At 41.7% G+C, this 24,108-nt stretch overlaps 2 protein-coding genes across 5 annotated transcripts; one reads left to right on the top strand and one right to left on the bottom strand.

Moving 5' to 3' along the window:
* Positions 1 to 1,274: 1,274 nt before the first annotated feature.
* On the bottom strand, positions 1,275 to 13,733 carry map3k12 (mitogen-activated protein kinase kinase kinase 12). 3 transcript variants are annotated; one of them, XM_040008283.1, is made up of 14 exons: positions 13,623 to 13,733; positions 10,312 to 10,835; positions 8,943 to 9,126; positions 8,665 to 8,856; positions 8,420 to 8,578; positions 7,987 to 8,145; positions 7,676 to 7,784; positions 6,467 to 6,576; positions 6,101 to 6,217; positions 5,863 to 5,997; positions 5,039 to 5,762; positions 4,885 to 4,952; positions 4,436 to 4,733; positions 1,275 to 3,418 (listed from the first exon to the last, which is right to left on the bottom strand). In XM_040008283.1, exons 2-14 carry the CDS (start codon positions 10,772 to 10,774, stop codon positions 3,263 to 3,265), a joined length of 2,874 nt encoding a protein of 957 aa, XP_039864217.1. In that variant the 5' UTR covers positions 10,775 to 10,835; positions 13,623 to 13,733; the 3' UTR covers positions 1,275 to 3,262. The 3 variants fall into 3 exon arrangements, with proteins under 3 accessions (XP_039864217.1, XP_039864216.1, XP_039864218.1); XM_040008282.1 differs by lacking the exon at positions 13,623 to 13,733 and adding an exon at positions 12,015 to 12,264; XM_040008284.1 differs by lacking the exons at positions 1,275 to 3,418; positions 13,623 to 13,733 and adding an exon at positions 12,015 to 12,265 and having other exon boundaries at positions 3,859 to 4,733.
* Positions 13,290 to 24,061, top strand: aaas (achalasia, adrenocortical insufficiency, alacrimia). 2 transcript variants are annotated; one of them, XM_040008286.1, is made up of 17 exons: positions 13,290 to 13,480; positions 13,649 to 13,790; positions 17,627 to 17,754; positions 19,691 to 19,746; positions 19,857 to 19,948; positions 20,043 to 20,089; positions 20,344 to 20,442; positions 20,891 to 21,034; positions 21,486 to 21,606; positions 21,689 to 21,813; positions 22,051 to 22,111; positions 22,204 to 22,294; positions 22,398 to 22,491; positions 23,129 to 23,196; positions 23,283 to 23,364; positions 23,484 to 23,568; positions 23,810 to 24,061. In XM_040008286.1, the coding sequence occupies exons 2-17, from the start codon at positions 13,680 to 13,682 to the stop codon at positions 23,963 to 23,965; spliced, it is 1,560 nt and encodes a 519-aa protein (XP_039864220.1). In that variant the 5' UTR covers positions 13,290 to 13,480; positions 13,649 to 13,679; the 3' UTR covers positions 23,966 to 24,061. The 2 variants fall into 2 exon arrangements, with proteins under 2 accessions (XP_039864220.1, XP_039864219.1); XM_040008285.1 differs by having other exon boundaries at positions 13,291 to 13,480; positions 22,395 to 22,491.
* Positions 24,062 to 24,108: the final 47 nt, after the last annotated feature.

Below are 24,108 nucleotides of genomic sequence, written 5' to 3'. Positions count from 1 at the left end.
GGACATGCTCAAAGAGATTGAAAATAGTCATTTATTTCTTGTTGAGCAGTCTTTGATGCAACGACAGCACAAACTGTAGCTATAGCATGACCTGTCTTTTAAAACAAACATCACACCCAGCTTTGTTTTTTGTAACCAATACATTATTTATTGTTGCTCATAATATTTTGCTTTTGATATAATTCCTATGTTACAAGTACAATGTGCAATGCTGTATAAAAACAAAACATTTCTATTCAAACTCCAAAGGATACTTACTGTTCTACTAGTAACCATCACAGAGAAGTGCTCTATTCTTTATCTGGGTACTTCTGCAGTAATCTTAAAGGGTAAAAGGAACAGATGAGGTTTTTATGAAGCCTGCCAACATCCTGAACAACCGGAGGCCTTTTGGTTCATTACTGCATGGTACTCCACCGATTTCCCAAATCAGTCTATTTAGGTTTCGTGGATGAGAGCTGCTGCTTTTCGGTTTTCTGCTGCATTTACACATCAAGCAACAAATCAAATTGCTTTCTCTTACAAGTCAAAGATGCACTGGAACCAAATGTCCTGGGTTCGAGTTAGGTGGGGGCTCTCTTTAAAGAGGCAAAAACAAAGTCACATCTGTAAGGGTCACTAATATATTTACCAGTATTTGAAACAATAATATTAAATTTTTGATGTGATAAGTCTTATTTATTTTCCTTTATATCTATGCATAATATAATCTCTTGTGCACTTTGCCACCAAACCTCCATGGGGTATAGTACAGTATTGTGCAAACTATGCCTGATGAAAGAACGCTAAACAAAGATGAACTAGTTTGAAAGAAGCTACCGTGTGTAATGGATGATTTATTTATTTATTTTTAAGTGCGCTGCTTTGTGAGCCAGCATGTTGGACCGCCTAATGAATAGTGAGATCAGTCACACAGAACGTGCACACATCGGGCTACTATTTGTAGTTTATTTAGTGATCCAACATTAGTTACTTTAGAAGCACTGCAAAGCTGAGATTTTTGCCCGTTTTGAACGCCACAAATATCAGCATTTTTTTTTTAATTACATATGCAGGCGCTGTAACTGGATTTTGCTCAGTCGTTTGACACACTGAAGTCCTTCGTGACTTCATGATGCCGCTTATCGAATGAAAAGAAACTTAGGAGAAATAACAGAAGAGGAAAGCAAATCATATAGCTACTCAAATAAACGGACACTTTATTAAAGTAATAAAGCTAATTATTAGAAACTAAAAACAAGTGAATGATATTTTTTTAGGGGTATTTTTTTTTCTTTAGTTCTTTCTGATTTACACAGATATGATCCTGTATCGTAGATGATTGTCTTGCAATATATTAAGTATTGCAGAATGTTTCGCGATACAACTGGTATCATGATTGTATCTTACGGTAATATACTGTGCGATCCCCACCTCTGGTGCTAAACCATGCAGTCACACCAACAGGCTTAAATCAAACTTTATGACTCCACATTAGGTCAACCGTCAGGAGTTTTCCATGCATGTCTGCACATATAAGATTTATTCAGTATGACCTGAATGCAGAATCCTATACTTAAACAAGACACTACCTCAAGGGCGCGCTTTTAGTTAGCATCAAAGAAAACTATCACATGTAGTCATTCTAATTCTGGTTCAGCAAGTCATGTGAACACAGAAGAAGAAATAGCTGCAGAAGGCCAGAAAACTAATTTCAAAGGTATCAGCTGCTAACAAGAACACCTAGCTCTCTGGCCAACTGTTATGTTGCCAAAGGTGGAATATAAGCCTTTAACAACTGAGAAGTAGAAATAGAAAATGATTCGTCTGCACTAATTACATTTTAAAACTAGTCCGACTCCATTCATTGCGCTACAGTTTTTTTGTTAAAACAGTGGATTTCTTCTGCACTTAACTGCTGAAATGGTTAAAAGCAGACATTGCTAGCACCAGTAATGTCATAAAATGGTATAGCAGTAATATGTTGCCAGTTTATTAAGAACAAATAGCTAAAACAAATGCAGTCTTATGCAACAGTCCTGCAATAAATGCTACCTTACTGGAGGTTAGAATGTTGAGTTTATATTAAAACTGTTTTAGGAAGGGTCTGATTCAACTGGTTGTGTCAGTTTGTGGCGACGGTACCTCCAAAACGCTTCTACATAATTTTATACACCCCGGCTAAATGACAAGCACAACTTTAGTGAAATATAGTTTACCCACACCACAAACAAATTACATTCTCCACAATGATATTCCACTTGAATCCACAGCCTTTTAAAACAGTTTCAACAAAAACCCCATAAAGTGCTGCAAGGAAGTCTTTGCAAGAATTTTAGCTCGATGTACTAAATAAGCTGGTTAACTGAGTGTATATACAATAGCAGAGGTGCATTTCGAGTGAACCAAAAGACCTCCCACCCCATCAAAAAATTTTTTAGAAACTCTATAAAAACCTCGAGTGTGTCATATGTGTATTTGAAACTCAGTAGTAGGAGGGTTTAAAAAATAAATAAAATTTTAGCTACTGAGAACCCAAATTATGCATCATGATCGATCAATGTGAGTATTTTCATTCCATTTTTGACTCTTTTTTTTTTTTTTTTTTTAGTGATAACATTTATTAACAAAAGAGAAAAAAAACTCAATTAATACTTTCAGGATTAAAAAAGTGTAAACTTTCACAAAATATAAAACGGACACATTCGAACCATAAATTATAAACATGTAGTCATGCATTTTGTTCACAGGGCTGCATACTGTTAAGTCTTACATTTTTATCTTACAAATAAAATAAAGTTAGATATTTCTCATGTGGTATGTCATGGATATTTACATTTATTATTCATTAGTATTTAATGCATTAGTGTGTGGAGTACCATGGAGGATGCTCCCAGAGTGAAGGTTAGAGTGTTTAAAGGACTAAGAGTGTGGTATCTTCTTGTGCGTGCGTGTGCATCTGTGGAAGGGTTTTTGCAAACTGGAACTATCCTGCCTGAAAGAAAAAAAATATCAAACCCTACTGAACCTAAATGACATTTATCTGATGTCACAAGCTGCCAAAATATCTGAAGTCAGGATATGACAAATGTCCTATGTCATCTGGTGCAGGTTTGCCAGCCAACAAACTTATGAGACACCATAAGTCAACTTGTCATAGTCTGAGTGGTGTAGTAGGTGTGATCCCTCATGACAACAGTAATGTACTGCACTGACAGACCGGTGTACGCCTGTGATGGTTGCTCACTGTAGAGTAGCTGGATCTTTCCTAGTGTCCAGTGATCTATGGAGGTCCTGTATGGGGAGCCTGTGGAGACCCCTGATAAGGTTGAGATGGCGGCGCCCACGCTCCGGCACTGGGAGGACGGCTGAGCTCGCCACTACCTGACTGATCCAGCTCAGCACTGTCGCAGTCAGAATCATCGCACAAGGCTCGACTCTAAAAAGAGAGCAGGAAGAGGAAAAAAGTGTGCGATACATGACCAGCAGCAGACATGAGCATAAACCTAATTTCAGTGTCAACGATCCAAAAATGGAAGCGTGAAATAAAAGATGGGAACCCGGAATTTGGAGTGTAAGTTTAGCAGTGGTGGGAGACCCTGTATTTAGACAGTTTCATTTTGTGTGTTTGTTTTATTTAACTAGATCATTATGATGAAAAAGTTGATCGCACATTTAGTGCTAAGTGATGAGACTGGTTGCCTTGCTTTCACTGCCACTGGGTGTGACATTTTCCTGCAAAATCAAAGCTTGATTGAAGAACTAAAGGAGAAAGAGGATGGCACTTTGTTTGTATGTGAAATGGTTGACACTTAAATAACCTGAACAGGCATAAAATATCAACCACACAATTGAAAAGAGGCAAACAAGGCCAAGAAGAATGAAGTGAAAGTAAAACAATTAGAGCCTTCCAAGGATGAGATTTAGTTGTTGCCACTAACACAAGCAGGTGTTTTAAAATGCATCCATTCATCCATCAAGGTATTCAACTGCAACTTTAAATAAAATGATCAATGGTGAAAAGTAAAAATAACTGTATTACATGGTAAGATATCATTGGTGTAGTTGGGTAAAGTGAGAGAGTTTCTCTTCGTCTGATACAATCTGACAGTTGTGTTCATTGTGTTCAACAGCTCTATCCTCAGGGTCACCACATTAAACTGAAGGTTCATAACATAATTAAAGGGAATCTATAATGCTCATTTCTGGCTCTTGTCTCTGTTAGAGTGGCTTTGAATTAACTCCAGTTCCCCTCACCTTCTAACTTTTTTTGGCAGTCTGTATTGCGCAAAAAGTAAAATATAACCCTGAACTGTATCAGGGTAGTCTAACATGAAATAAAATAAAATGCATATAGTCAAGTACAGGTTTTGAGTCGTACTTTTCACCAGTGGCTACACTCGTCTAAGGAGAAGACCAAAGCTGACACATGCGGTCCTCTGTGCAGCTTCTTTACCTCATTAGGATTCTGCCCGGCATCCAGCTGAGCCTTGGACTGGCCCAGAGCTCCGTCTCTCTCTGACAGGCCATCAGAAGCCTGGGCAGGGTCGGTGTTGTCCACAGGGATTTCCGACCCCTGAGAAAGGAGGTCGTCGCTGCGGTCATCCAACCTGTCGTCGGTGTTAGTGCTGACAACATCGGGAGTACCGCTGTGAGAGTGGTCAGTTGTGTGGCCCTCTTCACCGTCCGATACAGACAGATTTTCTGAACTGAATGTAGACACCGACTGGCACTTGGTAATGCTGGTCGGGCGTCTGGAGCGATTAAGAAGGAACAAAAAAAAAAAAAAAAATCTCTGATTCTGGTAAAGATTGACATAAATTTGCTCTCTGAATAAAACAGCAACTTGTTAAAGAGGGAAGATGGCTGGAGGGAATTTTCAAGTAATGAAGGACAGTTACTCACCGTCTCCGTGGTAACTCAACCTCACTGTCAACTTCACCCTCCTCCTCTTCTGATGACACTCCACGCCTCTGTAGTCAGAAACATGAAAAATGCACAAGTGAAAACGATCACCAAGGGGACAGTGAGGAGTAAGGAGCGGTATCCTGCACCGTACCTGTTTGCGTGTGATAGCTGCCCTGTACAGAATGGCTGAAGGTGTGAGGTGCTGACTCCCGATTCCACCTGATGCTCCCCGGGGCAGCCTCACAACACCTGCTCCCTCCTCTTTATCTTCCCCATCGTGAGGAAGGCGTGGAGATCCCAGAGAGCCCCGTCCTGCTGCTGCCCCCCTCCCACACGGTGAGTCCGGGCTGCTGGAGAACGGGAATGATGCGGCATCCTCGCTGGGAGTGTCACTGCGTGGGGGGGTTTCTGTGAGATCATCCAGACCGGCCGCCCCTCCCTCTGACCCCCCTAAACCTGCAGAGGCACTAAGGCTCCCTCCTCTCTCCAGCCCACCCACAGAGGGCTCCCCTTTTCCTTGGCTGTCTGCCTCTAGCGTGGTGCAGATGAGGTCAGGGCTGGAGGAGGATAGCTGCCTCTGTTGCTGCTCGTGACTGAGGCCCCGCAGGGCTGCGGAAGGCTCCAGGAGCTGCTTCGAGGTGTTAGTGGTAGAACTGTTAACTTGGGCAGTTGTGTCCCGGTTAGGGGAGGATTGATTGGCTTTAAGTCCAGCCAGGTCCCCACTGCTGCCCTTACCGGGCTTACGATGGCGGGTCTTTACCCTCCGAGACCGGCTGGGAGAAGTGGAGCTCCTGTTAGGGCAGGCTGGAATAGTGACTTGCATTACGGAGGAGTCCATTTTGGGAATGATTACCTCAGACTTAAGAATGTCTGGCCTGAAAGAGTGGGAAGGATTAGTCAAAAACTACAATCCACAAGGCTGATGAATATTCAATGATTTATTCCAGTTTCACCCAATAAAATGAAATCTCACACCTCTTTCCCGAGGGAAGTTTTTGTGGGACGTTTCTCTTCTTGATGAGTTTGTCCATGGAATTTGACGAGCTGCTCTGTCTGGAACTATGGTGCTTGAACAATCCCGGATACTTCTTATCCAAAGACTGTTCTCTCCTAGAAAGAAAATGCCACCAAAGTGTAAATGCACTAAGGCTTATTTGCAAATGGTGCTTGCATTTCAAAAACATATACTGTGGTTTCATGAATTTATTTGCACCTCTGCAACTCTTTCTCTTTCAGCTCCAGCTGCAGCATGACAGCACTGAGCTCCATGTAAAGGTTGTTAGCCCTCTCCAGTTTTCTCTCATAATGCTCACGAATGTCCAGAGCATGCCTGAGAAGAAAAGAAGCTGCTGATGTCACTGTGCATCCGCATGAGAGAATCTAAAAGCTCTACAATAGATGTGAACGCACGGCACTTATTTCATTCACAGGGGCAGGCTAAGGACTGACAGCGAGAAATAGGACAGAGGGGAAGCGGCCTCTTGCATGTCAGCTAACATAGTAAAATATCAGTATCTTTAGCCTGCTAATTGTAAAGCCTTGATTTTGCATGAAACTATTTTAACAGTAAAAAGCAAACCTGAGCTCCTCTCGGCGTCGGTTGATCAGCTCCTCATCGAGTCGGTGGAGACAAGTGCCATCAGATTTAATCTTCTCAAAGTGCTGCTTCACCTCTTCCCTCCATTCAGCCTGATGAGAGTACATTTCTGTTAACCAGCTCTGTCTCCTCAGAGGTGACTTCAAAAATCAGGTCTCTTTTGTACATTTAATGTCTGATTGCTTTGCAAGCACGTGTAGTTGTGTCCCTTTGTCTACGCCAATGCAGATGGGCTACAAATTAAAAGAAAAATACAAACCCTTGATGCCTACAGCGGGGATCTGATGGTTCTGCTATGCTATGCATGGGCATTTTGGTGGGATGGTGAAACATTTATATCATGACAGACGTGGTCTCTTACAGCATCACAATGAGGGGCTACCAGTGTGGTAGACAAGCCTCTCCAACCACCATCATCAAAACACCGAATGAGAGAATATCTTTGGCAGAGTAGTGCTCTATCAGTCTAAAACAGTTCAAGAGACTTGGAGACAGACACTCAGCTTTTAAAGGGATTAAAACTTTCTTTTTTGAAAAAGCTTATAGTTAAGACTTGATTATGTGACCCTGAACAGTTTCTTAGTTAACACCTCTATAGGCTTAAGCTGCTGGGGGACGTCCCATGATCCATTTCTTTTCATTTCACTCTCCTCTTTGCACTCACGATGTGTTTATAATCTGCTACTGCATCTCACCAACCTCAATTATTTCTCCCACAGTTTGTGTTTAATCTTTGGTCTCTTTCTACCCTTTCCTTTTTTTCTCCCTATTCTCTTTACCTTCACCCAACAAACTGGCCAAGGTAGATGATTGCCCCTCACTGTGCCTGGTTCTGTCTGAGGTCTCTTCCTGTCAAAAGGGAGTTCTTCCTTCCCACCGTCACAAGTGCTTGGTCATAGGGTTGTTGAGATTTTCTCTCTAATATTGTAGCATCTTTAACTTACAACATCAAGCTCTTTGAGGAGACGCTTTTGTACAGTGGCACTATATAAATACAACTGAATTTTATTTAACTGAGAATCAATGTTAAGATGCATTAAAGCAGTTCTGGTGGATTATAATGGCTCACCACCTTACTAAGGCACTTTATATTGGTTTTTCATTTAACTGCTCACACCTCTATATATATATATGTGTGTATCTTAAAATGTAATTAATTTTTTAAAGTCCTTCCATTCAGCTGAAAATTACCTGAGACTTGAAGTATGTTTCTTGAGGAGTCGACAGTACATCGGCTGACGCTATATCCAGATGAAGAAGGATCTGGCGGAAAGAAGGTCTATTTCTGGGCTTACAGTTCCTGCAAATCCAAGATGGGAAAACACAGCTGTGCACATTTACAATGCACTGTAAAATCAATAAAATCCTTAAACCACAGACTTACAGCTCCCTGTACAACTACTTTCAACCCTCGCCTCTACTATTCTCATCTGTCCTCTCCTCCCTGCTGTGCTCATTTTTTTTTTTTTCATTCCAACTGCCCATTTCCAGACGCTGCTCACCAGCACTGTCTGAGGAGGATCTTGAAGCCATCTGGACAGCTCTCCGGTATGGGCAGCTGAAGGCTGTTGTTTCCCACACCCCAGATGATTGCAGATGAGTCGACGTCTTTATAAGGGATCTCTCCTGTAAGCATTTCCCAGAGCACCACTCCAAAGGACCTTTAAGGGAAGTTAAGCTTTATTTATTCAAGAAATCTCACTGAGGTCAAAATATCTTAACGAAAAGATAAAATGCATGCATACGAATCACAACAAGGCATTTTAAACAAGCTTCAAACATATCTCAACTATTAATTCACAATACCAACAAGCTATCTGCATATTTTCTTTAGTGTAGTATTTTAAAGATAATTGTTAAATCGATGTAATCGATGAAGAGGCACAACTTTTTATAGCCTATAGGAAAAAAAGTGTGAATGTTAACCAGACTTACCAGATGTCCACCTTTTCTGACACCGGCTCATTCCGAATAACTTCAGGAGCCATCCAGGCTACAGTGCCGGCAAACGACATCTTGGTGCTCTTGTCACTGAGCTCCTTTGAAGTCCCGAAGTCAGAGATCTTCACCAGGTCATCATGTGTGATCAGCATGCTGGAAAGGTGAGATTACATAATAAACAATTTAAGCTCTAGTATCAGAGAAACTGTCAGTACACCAGCTGTGCTTCTGAGTCTTACTTGGGGGACTTGAGGTCTCTGTGGATGATTTTGTGGAGGTGTAGGTAGTTCATGCCACCTGCAATGCCCATGGACCAGTCAACCAGGAGGGAAGGTGTGATTTTACGGCCTGCCCTCAGCACCTCATACAGCTGCCCTTGAGCACAATATTCCATCAAGATACAGTAACAGGGAGCCTGGGTGCATACACCCCTGAAAGGGAAGTGCAATCAGAGTTAAATAACTGGGAGATATATATCCTAATATATATATTAAAAAAAAGGATGTAGCTTCCTCACTTGAAAGTAATAATGTTGGGATGCTTGAGTTTGCGGAGATGTTTGATCTCAGTCTCTTTGATGTCCCGCACTTTCTTCACAGCCACCTCTTCTCCGTGGAACTTGCCAAGGAAGACGGCCCCCTGTGCACCGCTGCCCACCCACTGCAGGTCAGAGATTTCCTCAAATGGAACCTCCCAGGACTCTAAACTCAGACCAACAAGTAAACAATGTGAACCTCATCAAGTATGCAACTGCAGAAAAGTTATTCACAATACCAAAGACACTGCAGCAGATGATTTCCACCCATCATCATTGCAAAGCAACTTACTCTCAGCTTGGACAGAGAGATTGTTTTGTTTTTCTTTTGGGTTTTGTTTTGTTTTGTTTTGTTTTGGGGGGTGGGGGGGGGGGGTGCATCCATGCTACACATTAGAATAAACTGGCAGGACACAGTTACATCATACAAAGTGCCTGCTATGGTCAAACAAGTGGGATATTGACAACATATCCACTAGGCCATTGCATTTGTATCCAGAGATAAGGAGAAAAATAGGGGGGAAAGCACTTGTAGTCTAATCTGCCTGTCATCCGTCACGCTGACTTTACTTAAACGACTGTGAAAGCACGGTCACTAAAGATGGACGAGCTTGACAGAATAAAAGAGACAGCTGGATCAATTCTTCATGAGGTCCACTGAAGTGTTTAGATCTCTTGAGAGCTGCAGCAGCAGCAGTGGAGCCAGATGCACATGATGCTCCCACCTGACCAGCTGTGAGATCTCAGTTTAGCTGATGACTGTGGGTGAGCCTGGCTGACAGACTCGAGCACAGTCGTGCTGCCAGCAGGACAAAGTGGCAGTCAGGGAGCGCAGGAAATAATGGAGTTCTGGGTTTGCAAAATACAAAAGTACATTTATAAGTGCTGTTCTTAAGTACAGTTTGAGGTACTCATGCTTGAGTATTTCTATTTTCTGCCACTTTACCCTTTCGCTCCACTAGATTTCCCGGGCTAAAATATCTTTTTTTTTTTCCTGCACCACATTTAACTAACAACAGCCATAGTTACTGTTAAGGACCTGACACAGAAACTTATGAAAAGGCTATGTAATCCACTGTTTAAGGGTAACACGGCAACTACCAACCTGTTTGTCTCATCGTGTTTTATTAAAGCAGATGAGGCCCAGGACAAATTATCCAGTGTTTTACAAGAAAACAAAAAGTAAGAAGCAAAATTAATACTAATAACAGCTCTGCTTCTGGTGGTTCATTCCTCCACCACTGTCAAGTTGAGGCTTAAACTATTCATTTTCTGTGGTGAATCTCCATGTTTAACATGCATAGTGGAAGAACAGAGAGCATAGACACAGTGGCGCCTTATCTGCACATACCTTCATGATTATGTTTGTGTTCAGTGGAGTAGGCCTTTCCAATCATGGTCCAGACTGGTTTCAGGCAGCCAAACAGTCCCTCCAAAAAACCTCCACTTCCTGATTGTAGGCGAATGTTCTCTGACTGGCTCCGAACAGCGCCAGCCTCCGGACTGTGGCCCGCCTCGGCCCCGCCGCCACACTGGCAGGCCTCATGTTCATTTAGTTTTAGCACGCTGTTGTCAAAGTGGGCTGAGGGTCCATCACTGGGAGTGGGGCTGCTTCCGCCGGGCACTCCTTGTCCGCCGGTGTCAATGGACAATACGTTACGAAGGACACACTGTGTGGGGGTCAGGTCAGTTTCAGGGGTGCAGGCAGGGGTGTCTCCATCGAGTCTTCGATAGGGAGGTTCTGAGATGGGGGTACTGAAGCCTGACAGGGAGGGGGAAGGGGCACGGGGCTCATGGATACAGGTCCCACTCATCAGGGGTTTCCCCAACACAGCAGGTCAGGGTGGATGGAGGATGGACAGATGAGAAGAAAGCCTGGAGGAGAAGATTTGTGATAAGAAGTGAATTAGAACAAATGTTGATGCATAGGTTCGTTTCAGCACTGGACAGCTCCAGACTTAAACCATACACTGGCATTATGAAGCTGTTCAGCGCTGAATTAAAGGCTAACTTGGCACCCGGCTTCCATTACAAGCGATACAAAACACCAAAACAGAGGGAGTCGTGTTGTGAGTTGGGCAGCGAGCCAGTCTCCCAGTCTATCCACAGCCACTCCAGTCCCACAACTAAATTCTGTCTGAATCATGTAGTAGAGCCTCATCTCTGTGTCTGTGAATGGGAAAACCAGCCGGCCCAGTGGAGCCATCACCCAGAGTGGAAACTGGCTTTATGAATGAATCGACCACAGGCTGTTGTACAGTCCACAGCCATGACTGTCCCCTGTGCTTTAATTGTTCCTCTGAGCAGCACCAGGGTCTGACAGGATGCAAGCGAAGCAGCTGGTATATGCTGCCCATCATTTGCTGAGTGAAGAAGAGCATTGTGTGTGATGAAGAATATGACGAATTGCATAACCACCACCGCGTGTGCATGTGTACGTACGTCCGTGCGTGCATGTATGTGTATGTTAGAGAGGGAGAGAGGGGGAGAGAGTGGGAGCCAGAGAGAGGAACCACATGTACCCAATTCATGTATCCTACACCAGCTCCGTGTCTTGTACTGCACCACTGCACAAGAAGAGCCACAACGGCTGGGCGAAATGAGAGCGTAAAAGACGGGCAATAAACAACCACCAGGCCTGTGCGAAGGAGTAGTGCACACACACACACACACACGCACGCACACACACACACGCAGGAAGATCAATCTTTAAATAACCAAGGATGTGATGATGACACTCAGCAGCATCATAGCCGACGTGCATGAATAGCAAGCCCGATGCCTACTATGCTCCATGCCAAGTCAAACTGCCGCAGTACATGTACATTTACTCAGCGCTGGTACCAACGCGAGTATTTCGTAATGTGAGCTTTCTCTTTGCACAAATATGATTTTGTAGCATTCATCGACGATGATTCGCTTCTTGGCAGCATCACTTCAGTGGTGCAGTGTGAGCGGCATGAACGCTACCCCACCAAGCAACGGATTCCTGCCTAAACGTACCTGATATCACATTTATTAAGCATTTAACCGGGTAGTATGACATTCCCATACCTTTCTGCCTGGTTGATGTCGCGTTGTCAAGTGAAGGGGTGGGCTCGGCTTTCTATTTGCCGGCGATAATGAGCAGATCGTTATTTTTTATTCGGTCCGGGATGTCTCTAGTATTTCCAGCGCCGATATCCACGAGTTTCACGTTACTGGGATAGATCCCAGCGGGTAAATTGTGTTATCAATAACCGGGGACCCATGCAACGTGAGGCGCGCTGGGTTTTTTGGGGGGGAGGGAGCTGTCTCCTTCCCAGTGCTGAATTGACGTCACGGAAATGCGTGTTACGCCGCAAGGGGGCGCTGCCACCTCCTCCCTCTGCAAACACATAGACACCAACGGAACTAAGCGCAGTTTTTATCTATCATTCCCAAAATATATAATTATGCACGCACGCCATTCACTGATTTCTGTGCTTGAGTTTGAACCGGAAGAAGGTCCTGTATGAGCAGCATCGAGCCAGGCTGCTGCTGCTAATGTGTCTTTGAGCAAGACACTCAGTCCAGGAACTCTGGATTGCCCCAGACCGTACGCCCTACCCTCCCTGATTCATTTATTGTTTTGTTTTTGTTCATAAACTGTGCTCTGTTTGGTGAAAACCTCTCCTGACAAACTATATGAGTCCTGTATTGTAGCTATCCCCAGAGTTGTCAAACTCGCGGCCCGAGGGCCACATCTGGCCCACCAAACGGCGTAATTCGGCCCACTGGATGGCGCAAAGTGTTAACATTAATTAATTACTCCAGTGTTTTTAATTAAATGCGCTATTATTATTATTATTATTATTATTATTATTATTACAGGAGTGAAAATGTCTGGAAAAAACTGTGTGTGAATGCTTTGTGCCTTTTCCTTGTGATCAGTACACTGCAATGCACATGCAGTTACAGTAGATTAAATAAATGTGGAAAAAGAACAGAGATACTGTTGAATTTTACTTTGCCTAAAGAACTTTGGGCATTTTATATATTTTGTAAGTGAATTATTGAATAAATTAGAAAAGTACCTTACCAAGGAGTACTACCTTCTGTTCTCTGGCATTTTTTATGATGAGTGGATTGAGAAGTGTCTTTCACTTGAGTTTTTGCTTGTTTATTTTGATGTTTGTTTTTGTTTTGTAATCTCTATATAGGCTCCATGGCTCAGGTAAACGCCTTGAAATGATACTTCTTTATATACGCCATTTTTGTTAAGATCAAATAGTGAATTTGACACTCTCGACATAAATAAATTGTACTTGTTTGGCTGTGTATGGTTCCAGTGTCGCTTTCTGTCCTGAAGAGGGCAGTGCGACATTTTTTTCGCAGTTAGTGCACTGCAGGAAAAATTGTACTGTTTGTCCCTCCGTGTTGCCGTAGCTAACGCGGCGGGATTGACTTGAAGGAGCGTCACAACAAACTAGCATGTACTTTGACTTTGTTTTTAAAACAACGAATGAGAATTGACAGCACTATACAAAACACACTACGAGGTAAGGACCACTAAATACAAACGAGGCTCTTGCCAAAGCATTATAAGATTACAAACTAGTTAACTTTCTTCAGTTGGTGATGTTAGCTAGCTTCCCACGCTCTAAAAGCTACAGCGTCCACTACTTCTGTGTCTGCCTTTACCTGACGAATCCACTGTGTTTTTGCAGGGTCCGGTGGAATAATTTCTCCGTGTAGAAGATGTGCTCTCTGGCTCTTTTCCCCCCTCCGTTGCCCTACGGACAGACCACTGTGTGCGAGTCCAACAACGAGTTGCTGTCGGGGAGCAGCACTGAAGACCAGCTGAAGCAGGTCCGACTCAAACCTACAGACTTATCAGTCTCAGCTAAGACAGACAGTCATGTTTCCAGTGGGGTAACTTATTAAGCGTCATTTTGTAGTCTTAATTATTATTTGTTTTTTGTAATTGCTTTTTCAATTCAGTTTAGTTTGTTAGTTTTACGGCAGGATTTGCCCCTTTCAATTAATGGTAAACATTTAAGAGTTAGGGTTTGTTTGTTTTTTTGTTTTTTTTGGTTCAGCATTACCATATAATTTTACCATATAACTTATGACATTCAAGATTTAAGACGTTCAAGACAGACTGATTCCTTGTAAGTCTTGTAAGTTAATGTCAGTCTTAAATAGTTTGCTTTTTCCCAAGTAGATTTTACTCTAATTTTCATTATAATAAACCTTAGTATTGGTGCTCCCTGAAGTTGCAAGTAAGTAGAGGTAGTGAAAGTTTAAATACCTGGTAAAGCAATAGGAAGTGCACAAATGAGGTGACGTGCAGGCTCCTTCAACTCCTTCAAAATCAGTAGTTAAATCAGCCCCAACTACTGATTTTGAAGGATAGCACCAAGAGTGAAAGGGAAGAAATACCAGATCTGAGAGCTGTTGTGATGTATAGTTTGGAGATGGAAAAGAATAAAGAAAAATTCCTTTCCCATAAAATAAAGTGTTTAACAGCATTTTAGCTCAGGCTTGTAGGTATTTGTGTGGGTTAATTGTGTTTTTGTTGTTATTCATCCTCGTTTTGAACCACAGGAGTGTACTATCACCCAGGTTTTCTTTGTGTTATTAAGCAGTGTAAAATCATTGGTTATCAGCTTACTCTTAATTCCGACTTTCTGTTGCTGTTCTGTGTGTACTCACAAAAAAGGAGTGGTTGCTTCAGTCTTCATCAAAATATACAATTTAAGTGCCCCATACTTCAGAGGCACCAGATGTAAAGAGAAATGGAAATCTATAAAAACAATATAACAACAAAGCAAACACAGGTGGTGCAAATAAGGCAAAAGAGCAACTCTGGCTCTAATCATTAATCTTATGAATTCATAAGTTAATATATAAATTTAGCTTCTTTGTGTTCACACAAAAGAGCTTCATTGTATTTTAATTAAATTATAATCCCTTCAGTGTGCTCAGCTCTGACACAGTCCCATAGTCTATTAAAGGAGATGTATCAATCACTTACGCTTTTAGGCAGATCAAAATGAAATTAATTTTCCTGATTTAGATTTCTTAGTGATAACTAACCTGCAAATACATTTATTAATTTATTAATTTATTTTTTCATCTTCAACTCAATGCGTGCAGTACAATGGACTGCCTTACTGACAGACTTTATCTAGTAGTATAACCAAAGTAAGCTACACTGATTGATTGATCAATTGGTAATTTATTTCAAGCATGTAAACAATATACAGGTACATTTAGAAAAGAAAATAAGAGAGAGAGAAAAAAAACACTCAACAAGTTACATGTATGTGCAGAAGTGATGTGAATTAACCGATACACAAAGGCTACTGCCATCAGGATACAGTGGGGCAAAAAAGTATTTAGTCAGCCACCGATTGTGCAAGTTCCCCCACCTAAAATGATGACAGAGGTCAGTAATTTGCACCAGAGGTACACTTCAACTGTCAGAGACAGAATGTGAAAAAAAATATCCATGAATCCACATGGTAGGATTTGTAAAGAATTTATTCGTAAATTAGGGTGGAAAATAAGTATTTGGTCAATAACAAAAATACAACTCAATACTTTGTAACATAACCTTTGTTGGCAATAACAGAGGTCAAACGTTTACTATAGGTCTTTACCAGGTTTGCACACACAGTAGCTGGTATTTTCGCCCATTCCTCCATGCAGATCTTCTCGAGAGCAGTGATGTTTTGGGGCTGTCGCCGAGCAACACGGACTTTCAACTCCCGCCACAGATTTTCTATGGGGTTGAGGTCTGGAGACTGGCTAGGCCACTCCAGGACTTTCAAATGCTTCTTACGGAGCCACTCCTTTGTTGCCCGGGCGGTGTGTTTTGGATCATTGTCATGTTGGAAGACCCAGCCTCGTTCCATCTTCAAAGTTCTCACTGATGGAAGGAGGTTTTGGCTCAAAATCTCATGATACATGGCCCCATTCATTCTGTCCTTAACATGGATCAGTCGTCCTGTCCCCTTGGCAGAAAAACAGCCTCATAGCATGATGTTTCCACCCCCATGCTTCACAGTAGGTATGGTGTTCTTGGGACGCAACTCATTATTCTTCTTCCTCCAAACACGACGAGTTGAGTTTATACCAAAAAGTTCTACTTTGGTTTCATCTGACCACATGACATTCTCCCAATCCTCTGCTGTATCATCCATGTGCTCTCTGGCAAACTTCAGACGGGCCTGGACATGCACTGGCTTCAGCAGCGGAACACGTCTGGCACTGCGGGATTTGATTCCCTGCCGTTGTAGTGTGTTACTGATGGTGACCTTTGTTACTTTGGTCCCAGCTCTCTGCAGGTCATTCACCAGGTGGTTCTGGGATCTTTGCTCACCGTTCTCATGATCATTTTGACCCCACGGGATGAGATCTTGCGTGGAGCCCCAGATCGAGGGAGATTATCAGTGGTCTTGTATGTCTTCCATTTTCTGATGATTGCTCCCACAGTTGATTTTTTCACACCAAGCTGCTTGCCTATTGTAGATTCACTCTTCCCAGTCTGGTGCAGGTCTACAATACTTTTCCTGGTGTCCTTCGAAAGCTCTTTGGTCTTGGCCATGGCGGAGTTTGGAGTCTGACTGTTTGAGGCTGTGGACAGGTGTCTTTTATACAGATGATGAGTTCAAACAGGTGCCATTCATACAGGTAATGAGTGGGGGACAGAAAAGCTTCTTACAGAAGACGTTACAGGTCTGTGAGAGCCAGAGATTTTCCTTGTTTGAGGTGACCAAATACTTATTTTCCACCCTAATTTACGAATAAATTCTTTACAAATCCTACCATGTGAATTCATGGATTTTTTTTTTTTCACATTCTGTCTCTGACAGTTGAAGTGTACCTCTGGTGCAAATTACTGACCTCTGTCATCATTTTAGGTGGGGGAACTTGCACAATCGGTGGCTGACTAAATACTTTTTTGCCCCACTGTATCTCATTCACATTAATATCCATCAAGGAGGCTGATTTAGCAAATACTGATATTTAGATAATGTGGTAGTGCATCTGTTGTGATTTTCCATGGTCTTGTTGACTCTGTCTCTCTTCCACAGCATGTCTTTATCCTGTCTTCTTTCTCTCACCCCAACCGGTCGCAGTAGATTTCCACCCCTCCCTGAGCCTGGTTCTGCCGGAGGTTTCTTCCTGTTAAAAGGGAGTTTTTCCTTCCCACTGTCGCCAAAGTGCTTGCTCATAGGGGGTCATATGATTGTTGGGTTTTTCTCTGTATCTATTATTGTACGATCTACTGTGCAGTATAAATCGCCTTGAGGTGACTGTTGTTGTGATTTGGCGCTATATAAATAAAATTGAATTGAATTGAAAAATCCATAACTATAATCCTGAAAAATTTCTTAAGTGAATGCATCTCCAATCCAATTTTATTTCTAGAGCATTTAAAAAACATTGTTTCCAGTTAAAATGCCAAAATAAAATCAAAAAGACATTAAAGAAAAACAAAAAGTAAAACATGGAAAAATAGAAATAGATTAAAAAGTAGTTAAAAACGGACTAGAAGCTTATTCTGGTATTAATCTTGAAATGCTGCGGGGAAAAGGTTTTTAAATGTGATTTAAAAACCTCACTTGTTGGGGTCAGGCTGATGTAGAGAGGCAGCTCATTCCTAAATGTCCATTATGTTGTTGTATTTTCCGCAGGACTTTAGTCCTCCTAGTCTGTCTTTCCCTCGAGAGTCTCTGAAACTTCACAGCCGCACAGAAAACAGCAGCAAGGCAGCTTTCCTGGACCACTCGGAAACCCTGTGGATGAGGAGTGCAGCAGCATGGTACGTAGCCAACATATAGACCACCTGATAACGAAGCCATGCAATCATTTACCAGCTGTTTAAGTACACCTGTGTTAAATGTAAACTTATATATAAACTTAAAGCCTAACAATCTTGCAATAAATTGCACCTTCATGAAGGTTGTACTTTTCAAGTTCTGTTGAAAGTGTGTTGCCTTTGAAGCCCTGCTAAACTGCTGCCAATACTGTTTCTTTTTTTTAGTGTACGCTCATTGATATCAATGGATTGGGCAAAATAAAATAAAAAATCACCACTCAGTGTATTGCTGTACAGCTCATTTAAAATGAAAACATTAGCGTGCAAATATATCGTGTAGTTCAGCGTTCCCCAACCCTTGGGTCACGGACCGGTACCTGCCCGTGAGTCGTTTGGTTCCGGGCCGCGAGAGTTGAGGCTTGGGTGTGAAATTTATGGTTTAGGGGATTTTTATCGTTAACTCAGTTTCCCTGGGTCTTTTGTTGTAGTTTTGTGTCTTATTTTGAAAGAAATATTTACATGTTACCATAGCGACCAGCGAGCATTAAAGGGCAGAGAGGAGGATGTTACTCTCAATGTTGTCGGCGCATTTCAGGAGGACGCTGCTAATAAAGTTACACAATTACACAGTGAGTTCGCGTTTATTATTATATTTACAAAATATCACAGTTTTTGTCTTGGTTGTATCATTTTATTTTGTTGTTTTTATCCGCGACACCAAAGGCCGGTCCGTGAAAATATTGTCTGACATTAAACCGGTCTGTGGCGTAAAAAGGTTGGGGACCGCTGTTGTAGTTGAATCGCCACAGCAGCTAAATTTCAGGTCTAAGTTGATCTTTGTGGCACAACTTTAAACCAAAGGGTTTGTGGTGTGCTCGCTCTTCTCCTCTGGTTACATGCAGTTGTTTTGATAGCAATAAGTAAAACCCCAAATAACTCTGAAACAGTCAGTGCAGCAGCAAGAAATCAGAGCAACTAAACAAATAGTCCAACCTGATGTCTTCAAGCTTTAGAAACAAAAGGGGGCTTCCTTAAAAACAACACATGTACTACACAATATACAGGATGTATCAAAAAGAATCATCTGATTTCAGCATGCTTTAAATGCACAGCCATTCACCAGTAACAATCAAAATATGTATTCTTAGAAAGAGAGGATTTCACGTGGTTGCCCATAGGTAACGTAACAGCAGTGGTGGCTGCAGTGACTCCAGACATGCAGAAGTATGGGAAGAGTTTGATTATCATATGGATATGTGCCGTGTGTCTTTCGTATGCAAAACTTTAAAAAAAACCATGTTTTTTGTTTTTTTTTTCTTTTAAATTTACCACAAACTTTTTAAAAAATGTATAGCCTTTTAAATTAGATTGTTTAATTCTTTCTTTATTGACACCGTAAAATATTTCTTGATATTTATTTATTTATTTAACAGACATCCCATTAAATAAAGATACATTTATTGGGCAATAATAAAGACTGTAATTCATTCTTCACCTCTCCTTATCAACGCAGCCTGTCATCCTCAGGATGTTTTTAAAACCTTCCTGCTTCAAGGGCACAGGAAGGATTTCTGTTCGCAGCTGTTCAATTAAATTGCTCTGGACAAAATTCTCAACCAAATTAATTCGGTAGCTTTTAATCACTGTGTTTTTCAGAGTAATCAGTTATGTTTAACCTTTAGCAAACAGCAATCTGCGAACATGCTGCCAGTCAGTTATAAAACAGCCTCGAATTAGTAAACAGGACATCTCTACAGCTTAAACAGAAGGCAGCAGCTGCACCTCATAGTCATGCAAAGCATCTCAATCTGCCTGAAAAGTCGCCCCTTATTTCTTACTTGATACAGAGCAGCTGATAAAAGTGTTTCAGGAACGATTTTATCACGTTGTACTGAGTGTATGACAAAGAAAATGTGTTGATCTTGTCCGTGTGTTCCAGGAGGGATGGCGGTTTGACAGGGTTACTGAATGAAATTACCAACTCCCACCCACAGGGTACGTGATGCCCCAAAATCTCATGTTTTGTTTTAGCACATACATCCCTAAACCTGCGCACACAGTAATGCGCAAACACGGTGACTCTCCTGTTATCTGCCATTTTGCAGTGCCCAAATGGTTGTCGATGAGTTCTGGTTGTATCCTGGCATTGCTCCGATGGGTCTCTTCTTTTCACGGCTCCCTGTTTCCTCATCTCACAGTAAGTTCTCTCTGCTCGTTAATTATCTTCCACTTGATTATCAGTCGCTTTTGGGTTCAGATTTAAGTGTTTTTATTTAATTATATTTTAATAGTTGAGCAGTGAAGACATGATTGCTGAATTTTCACAAGTGCTGGACTGGTAAGCGCCAACTTGGTGAACTGTTCATTTTTCTCATAGTTAAAGCATTCAGTTATGTTTTTTTTATTGTTCATTAATAAATTTTTGTTTTAATAAACAAATGTAAAGCTACAAGACCTGGCTGACTTATTCACTTTTTATGGTAAATGTATCATTCTGAAAAAAACGATGTCATCTTTATAAAAATTTTGAATTTTTTTTTTTTTCCTCTAAAAATGTTAATTCAAATCCTGATATTCAACCTTCTTTACCAGGTCGGACTGTGTGGTGCGAGCCTTTGCCTGGCATCCACATACAGATAAATTTGCTGTGGCCCTGTTAGATGACTCTATCAAGATCTACAACCCCAAAAGGTACCGAAACTAGATCTGAGGAAAGCACGCTGGTACCAAAATGTTCCCGCTTTCTTTGCAACTTGCTTTCATTATTTTGTTCGAGATCAAAGAGTAACACAATCTTCAAATGCGTCGTGTCAGGTTTATCAGCTTTAAAACCTTTTTACAGCATTAGATCATACTTGTCTTCTGCCAGTTTACAACAGCTCATAGATAAGGTCTCAGGTGGTAAACGAAGGTCTAAACGCTTTTAGTTGTTTCTTGGATTTTTAATATTCTCTATACACACACACACACACACACACACACACACACACACACAGATGAAAATATTTGTCAATCAAAGCTCTGCAGGGAAAAATGAAATCTTAAACTGTGTCAACCTCATCGAGCCATGTTCAGTTTGTCCTCTGAGTCATTCTGTGAGATTATTCTCATTGCTTTGTCTCCTTTTGTTCTCCCTCAGTGCCACAACTCCCACACTGAAGCACCGACTACAGAGGAACGTTGCAGTAGTGCAGTGGAAGCCGCTGTGTGCGTCTGCCCTCGCAGTCGGGTGTCAGAACTGTTTACTGGTTTGGCATGTGGACCCTTGCTCACTGTCAACCAGGTATGTAAATTCAGGTCATGTACGAAACATTGAATTCAGGTCTCTTAAAAAATGCCAGAAAAGCAAGTTTTACATTTAATGCGGTGCTGAATTTTTTGGTAGTTAGCTAGCAAAACATTTGTTTTGTTTTTTTCTCTACAGCAGTTGGAAGGCACTTATAAAATTAAAAGTGTGATATGTTGTGACATAGCAATACTGCTACCTGTAATAGGAGGCTGGCTCATTAAGTGTTAAAAGAGTTTTAGTAAAAACTTAAATCACAGGTTACTCAGGTGCTTTGTTCTGGCAAAAAAAAAAAGATTTCAGTAAGAATGTAATGTGTAATATTAAAGTCGCCCTTTTTTTAATAGTGTTCATTTTTACCTTGAATTAAGCACCTTCACTGTTTCCTTATCGGAGCTGTATTTGCTCTCTAATATACCCCATTACTCTTCCTGTCATCTCGTTTCAGGCCTTCAGCTGGGTGTGCTCATGTTTTGTCTCATCCCGGTCACGCTCCTGTCACTTCCATCGCTTGGTCTCCCAGCGGATCTCTCCTTCTCTCTGCCTCGCCCATGGACACGGCAATGATGGTAACGAGGCTGCAACTTCATCTCTGAACTGCAGACGGTGATCCGCAAAATGACTAAAATTCACCTCAAATGCATCCTTCAGGTGTGGGACGTGGCTGCAGAAAGCTGCGTACCACTTCAGCGTGTTGGCGGCGGTGGGGTTACTTTCCTGTCCTGGTCTCCTGACGGTAGCCATGTCCTAGCTTCTACACCTTCAGCCCTGTTCAGGTGCGAAACAAAACTTAAGAGCTGAGAAGTTTTACACATCTCTCATTCGCTGATTCGGAGCTGCTGTAGTACATCTGTCAGATTAGTGTAGACCTGCTGTGTTATAATAGAGGCCTGTTCATCCTAATGAATATTTATGAGCATGTGGGGGATTAGCAACATATGTTGGAGTTTAGCGTGTGTTAATACAAGATTATAAAAGGACAAAAGCTTTAAAATAAAAAAATCTCTTCCCAGGGTTTGGGAGACCAGAATGTGGACCTGTGAGCGCTGGCCGTGTATAAAAGGGCGCTGCCAGGTGAAACATTGTCATCATGTTTGATGTTTAAATAGGTGACGCATTTCTTTAATACAACATGTTTTATAGGCATTATTGTCTGTTTTGGTTAGTCTGGTTGTTGGAGTCCAGATGGGAGTCGACTTCTCTTCACTGTGCAGGGCGAGACGGTCATCTATGCTCTGACCTTCACTAACACACCAGGTTACCTTAACTGATGGCATTAATGAGATACTTCTTACAACTTTTGAAACTTGACAGCTTACTTTATGGAGTTTTTAAAATATCTGTTCTTATTATTCAGCAGCCGTGCCTTCAGGCACATCAAAAGGGCCGCATGCAGCAGTTGTGGTGGCTGACCTGTCAGAGACGACTTTTAACACACCAGATGGAGACATCGTGTAAGAACTCTGAAAAAAAGTGGCTAATTGGCTGTCTTTCAGTCTAACTACATGAAAACGAGTACATTGATCTTCCTGAAAGACCCAAAAAGAACAGTGAAAATTAGCACGCAGGAAGAATCCAGCGGGAAAATGACTGAGCTCAAAACCTTAGTGTAGCTTTATACTTTATTGGTATTTTAAATGTAAAAAAGAATGCTCATTTACTGCCTTTTTACTTAAGTTCTCACCATAAATGTAGCTCTGTGGTCGGGTACAATCTTTGGTACTTCTTCTGCTGCCACAGTTCAATTCTGCAGTATATTAAATTCATAGTTTTAGTTATTAATTACCTTTTGCATGCAAAACAAGTGATCAGCTTATAAAACATGATCCATTTTTTACAGATTACATTCCTCAGCAGTATTCCAAGGAGTAAAAATCCACTACGTACTTTGTTATATGCATCCATAGAAATGATTTGGTGCAGCAATGACAAACGGCACTCTCCATAATATATATATTTTTTAATAGTTTAAGTACACTGTGTTCCCCCCTGTAATTCCCTTTTTACTTAAATACAGCCTCTACATATTTCTCCTGGGAAGTGACCCAAGCAGTTTAATGTTGGTCACCTCATGTCTAATTTGTTTGCCAGTGTTGGTGGAGAGATCCAGTCCTTAGCCTGGGATCCGAGGGGAGAGAGGCTTGCAGTGCTTCTTAAAGGTATCACCTCGTTTCTCTTCACCCTCATGGACTTTGTCAGCATTTAAGTTTAAGTAACTCATCTCAGCCTTATTTTTTCCTCTCAGGTGATCCACGGGCAGCCGACCGGTCTCCAATCATTGCTGTGTTCAAGACAAGAGTCAGCCCCATCTTTGAGCTTTTGCCGTGGTTTGTATATTTATTCATGTCGTACTTGCGTAGCTTTATTACAGCTCACACTAATGTGTTTCTCTGTGAAACTGCTGTACTTCCTGTCTGCATGTGTTTGATTTGTTTTTCTTGTTCAGCGGTTTTGTTCAAGGGGAGCCAGGAGCCGAACCGAGACTGATGCAGTTCCACCCAAATTTCCGACACGGAGCTCTGCTCACTGTGGTCAGTCTTAAAATATTAAATTCCTGTTTTAGTTCCTTTATGCTGTTTTTATCCTTTATTTTTTAAACTCCACCTTAATCATGTCAGCCTTAGGGAATCCTAAGGTTGCTGAAAGTCAAAGCATCAAAATCCATTTCCTCAAAAAAAACAATCAAGTTCATTAAAATATAATTTATTGATGCTGGTTATCTGAGTCCAGGTATCTGACGTTACTGTTGATGTTTTCTCTCTTTGTTCTCAGTGCTGGTCCAGTGGAAGAATTACCCATGTGCCTTTCTATTTCCTGAGTGCCAGCATCCCGCGTTTGGGCCCCAGCGGCAGTCCGACACTGCCTCACGTCCAGGAAAGGCCCGCCGACTTTGCCAATCAGTCTCTCTTTACAGAGCTCATTTCCTGACTGCCCTCCACCCACCATCACACGGTCACTCATCATGTTTTGTTGTGGATTGTTAATAAATATGTTGAAAGTGCTAAATAAACACCCGCTTGCTGCCTTATTTCTCAAATATTTGTTAAAAGCTGAGGTTAAAGGTGATCTAT

The sequence above is a fragment of the Simochromis diagramma genome, unplaced genomic scaffold (genome assembly GCF_900408965.1).
Source record: "Simochromis diagramma unplaced genomic scaffold, fSimDia1.1 OVJJ01000545.1, whole genome shotgun sequence".
Taxonomy (NCBI): Eukaryota; Metazoa; Chordata; class Actinopteri; order Cichliformes; family Cichlidae; genus Simochromis; species Simochromis diagramma.
The sequence above is the reverse complement of the archived record's forward strand: the minus strand, read 5'-3'. Positions and strand labels throughout refer to the sequence as shown.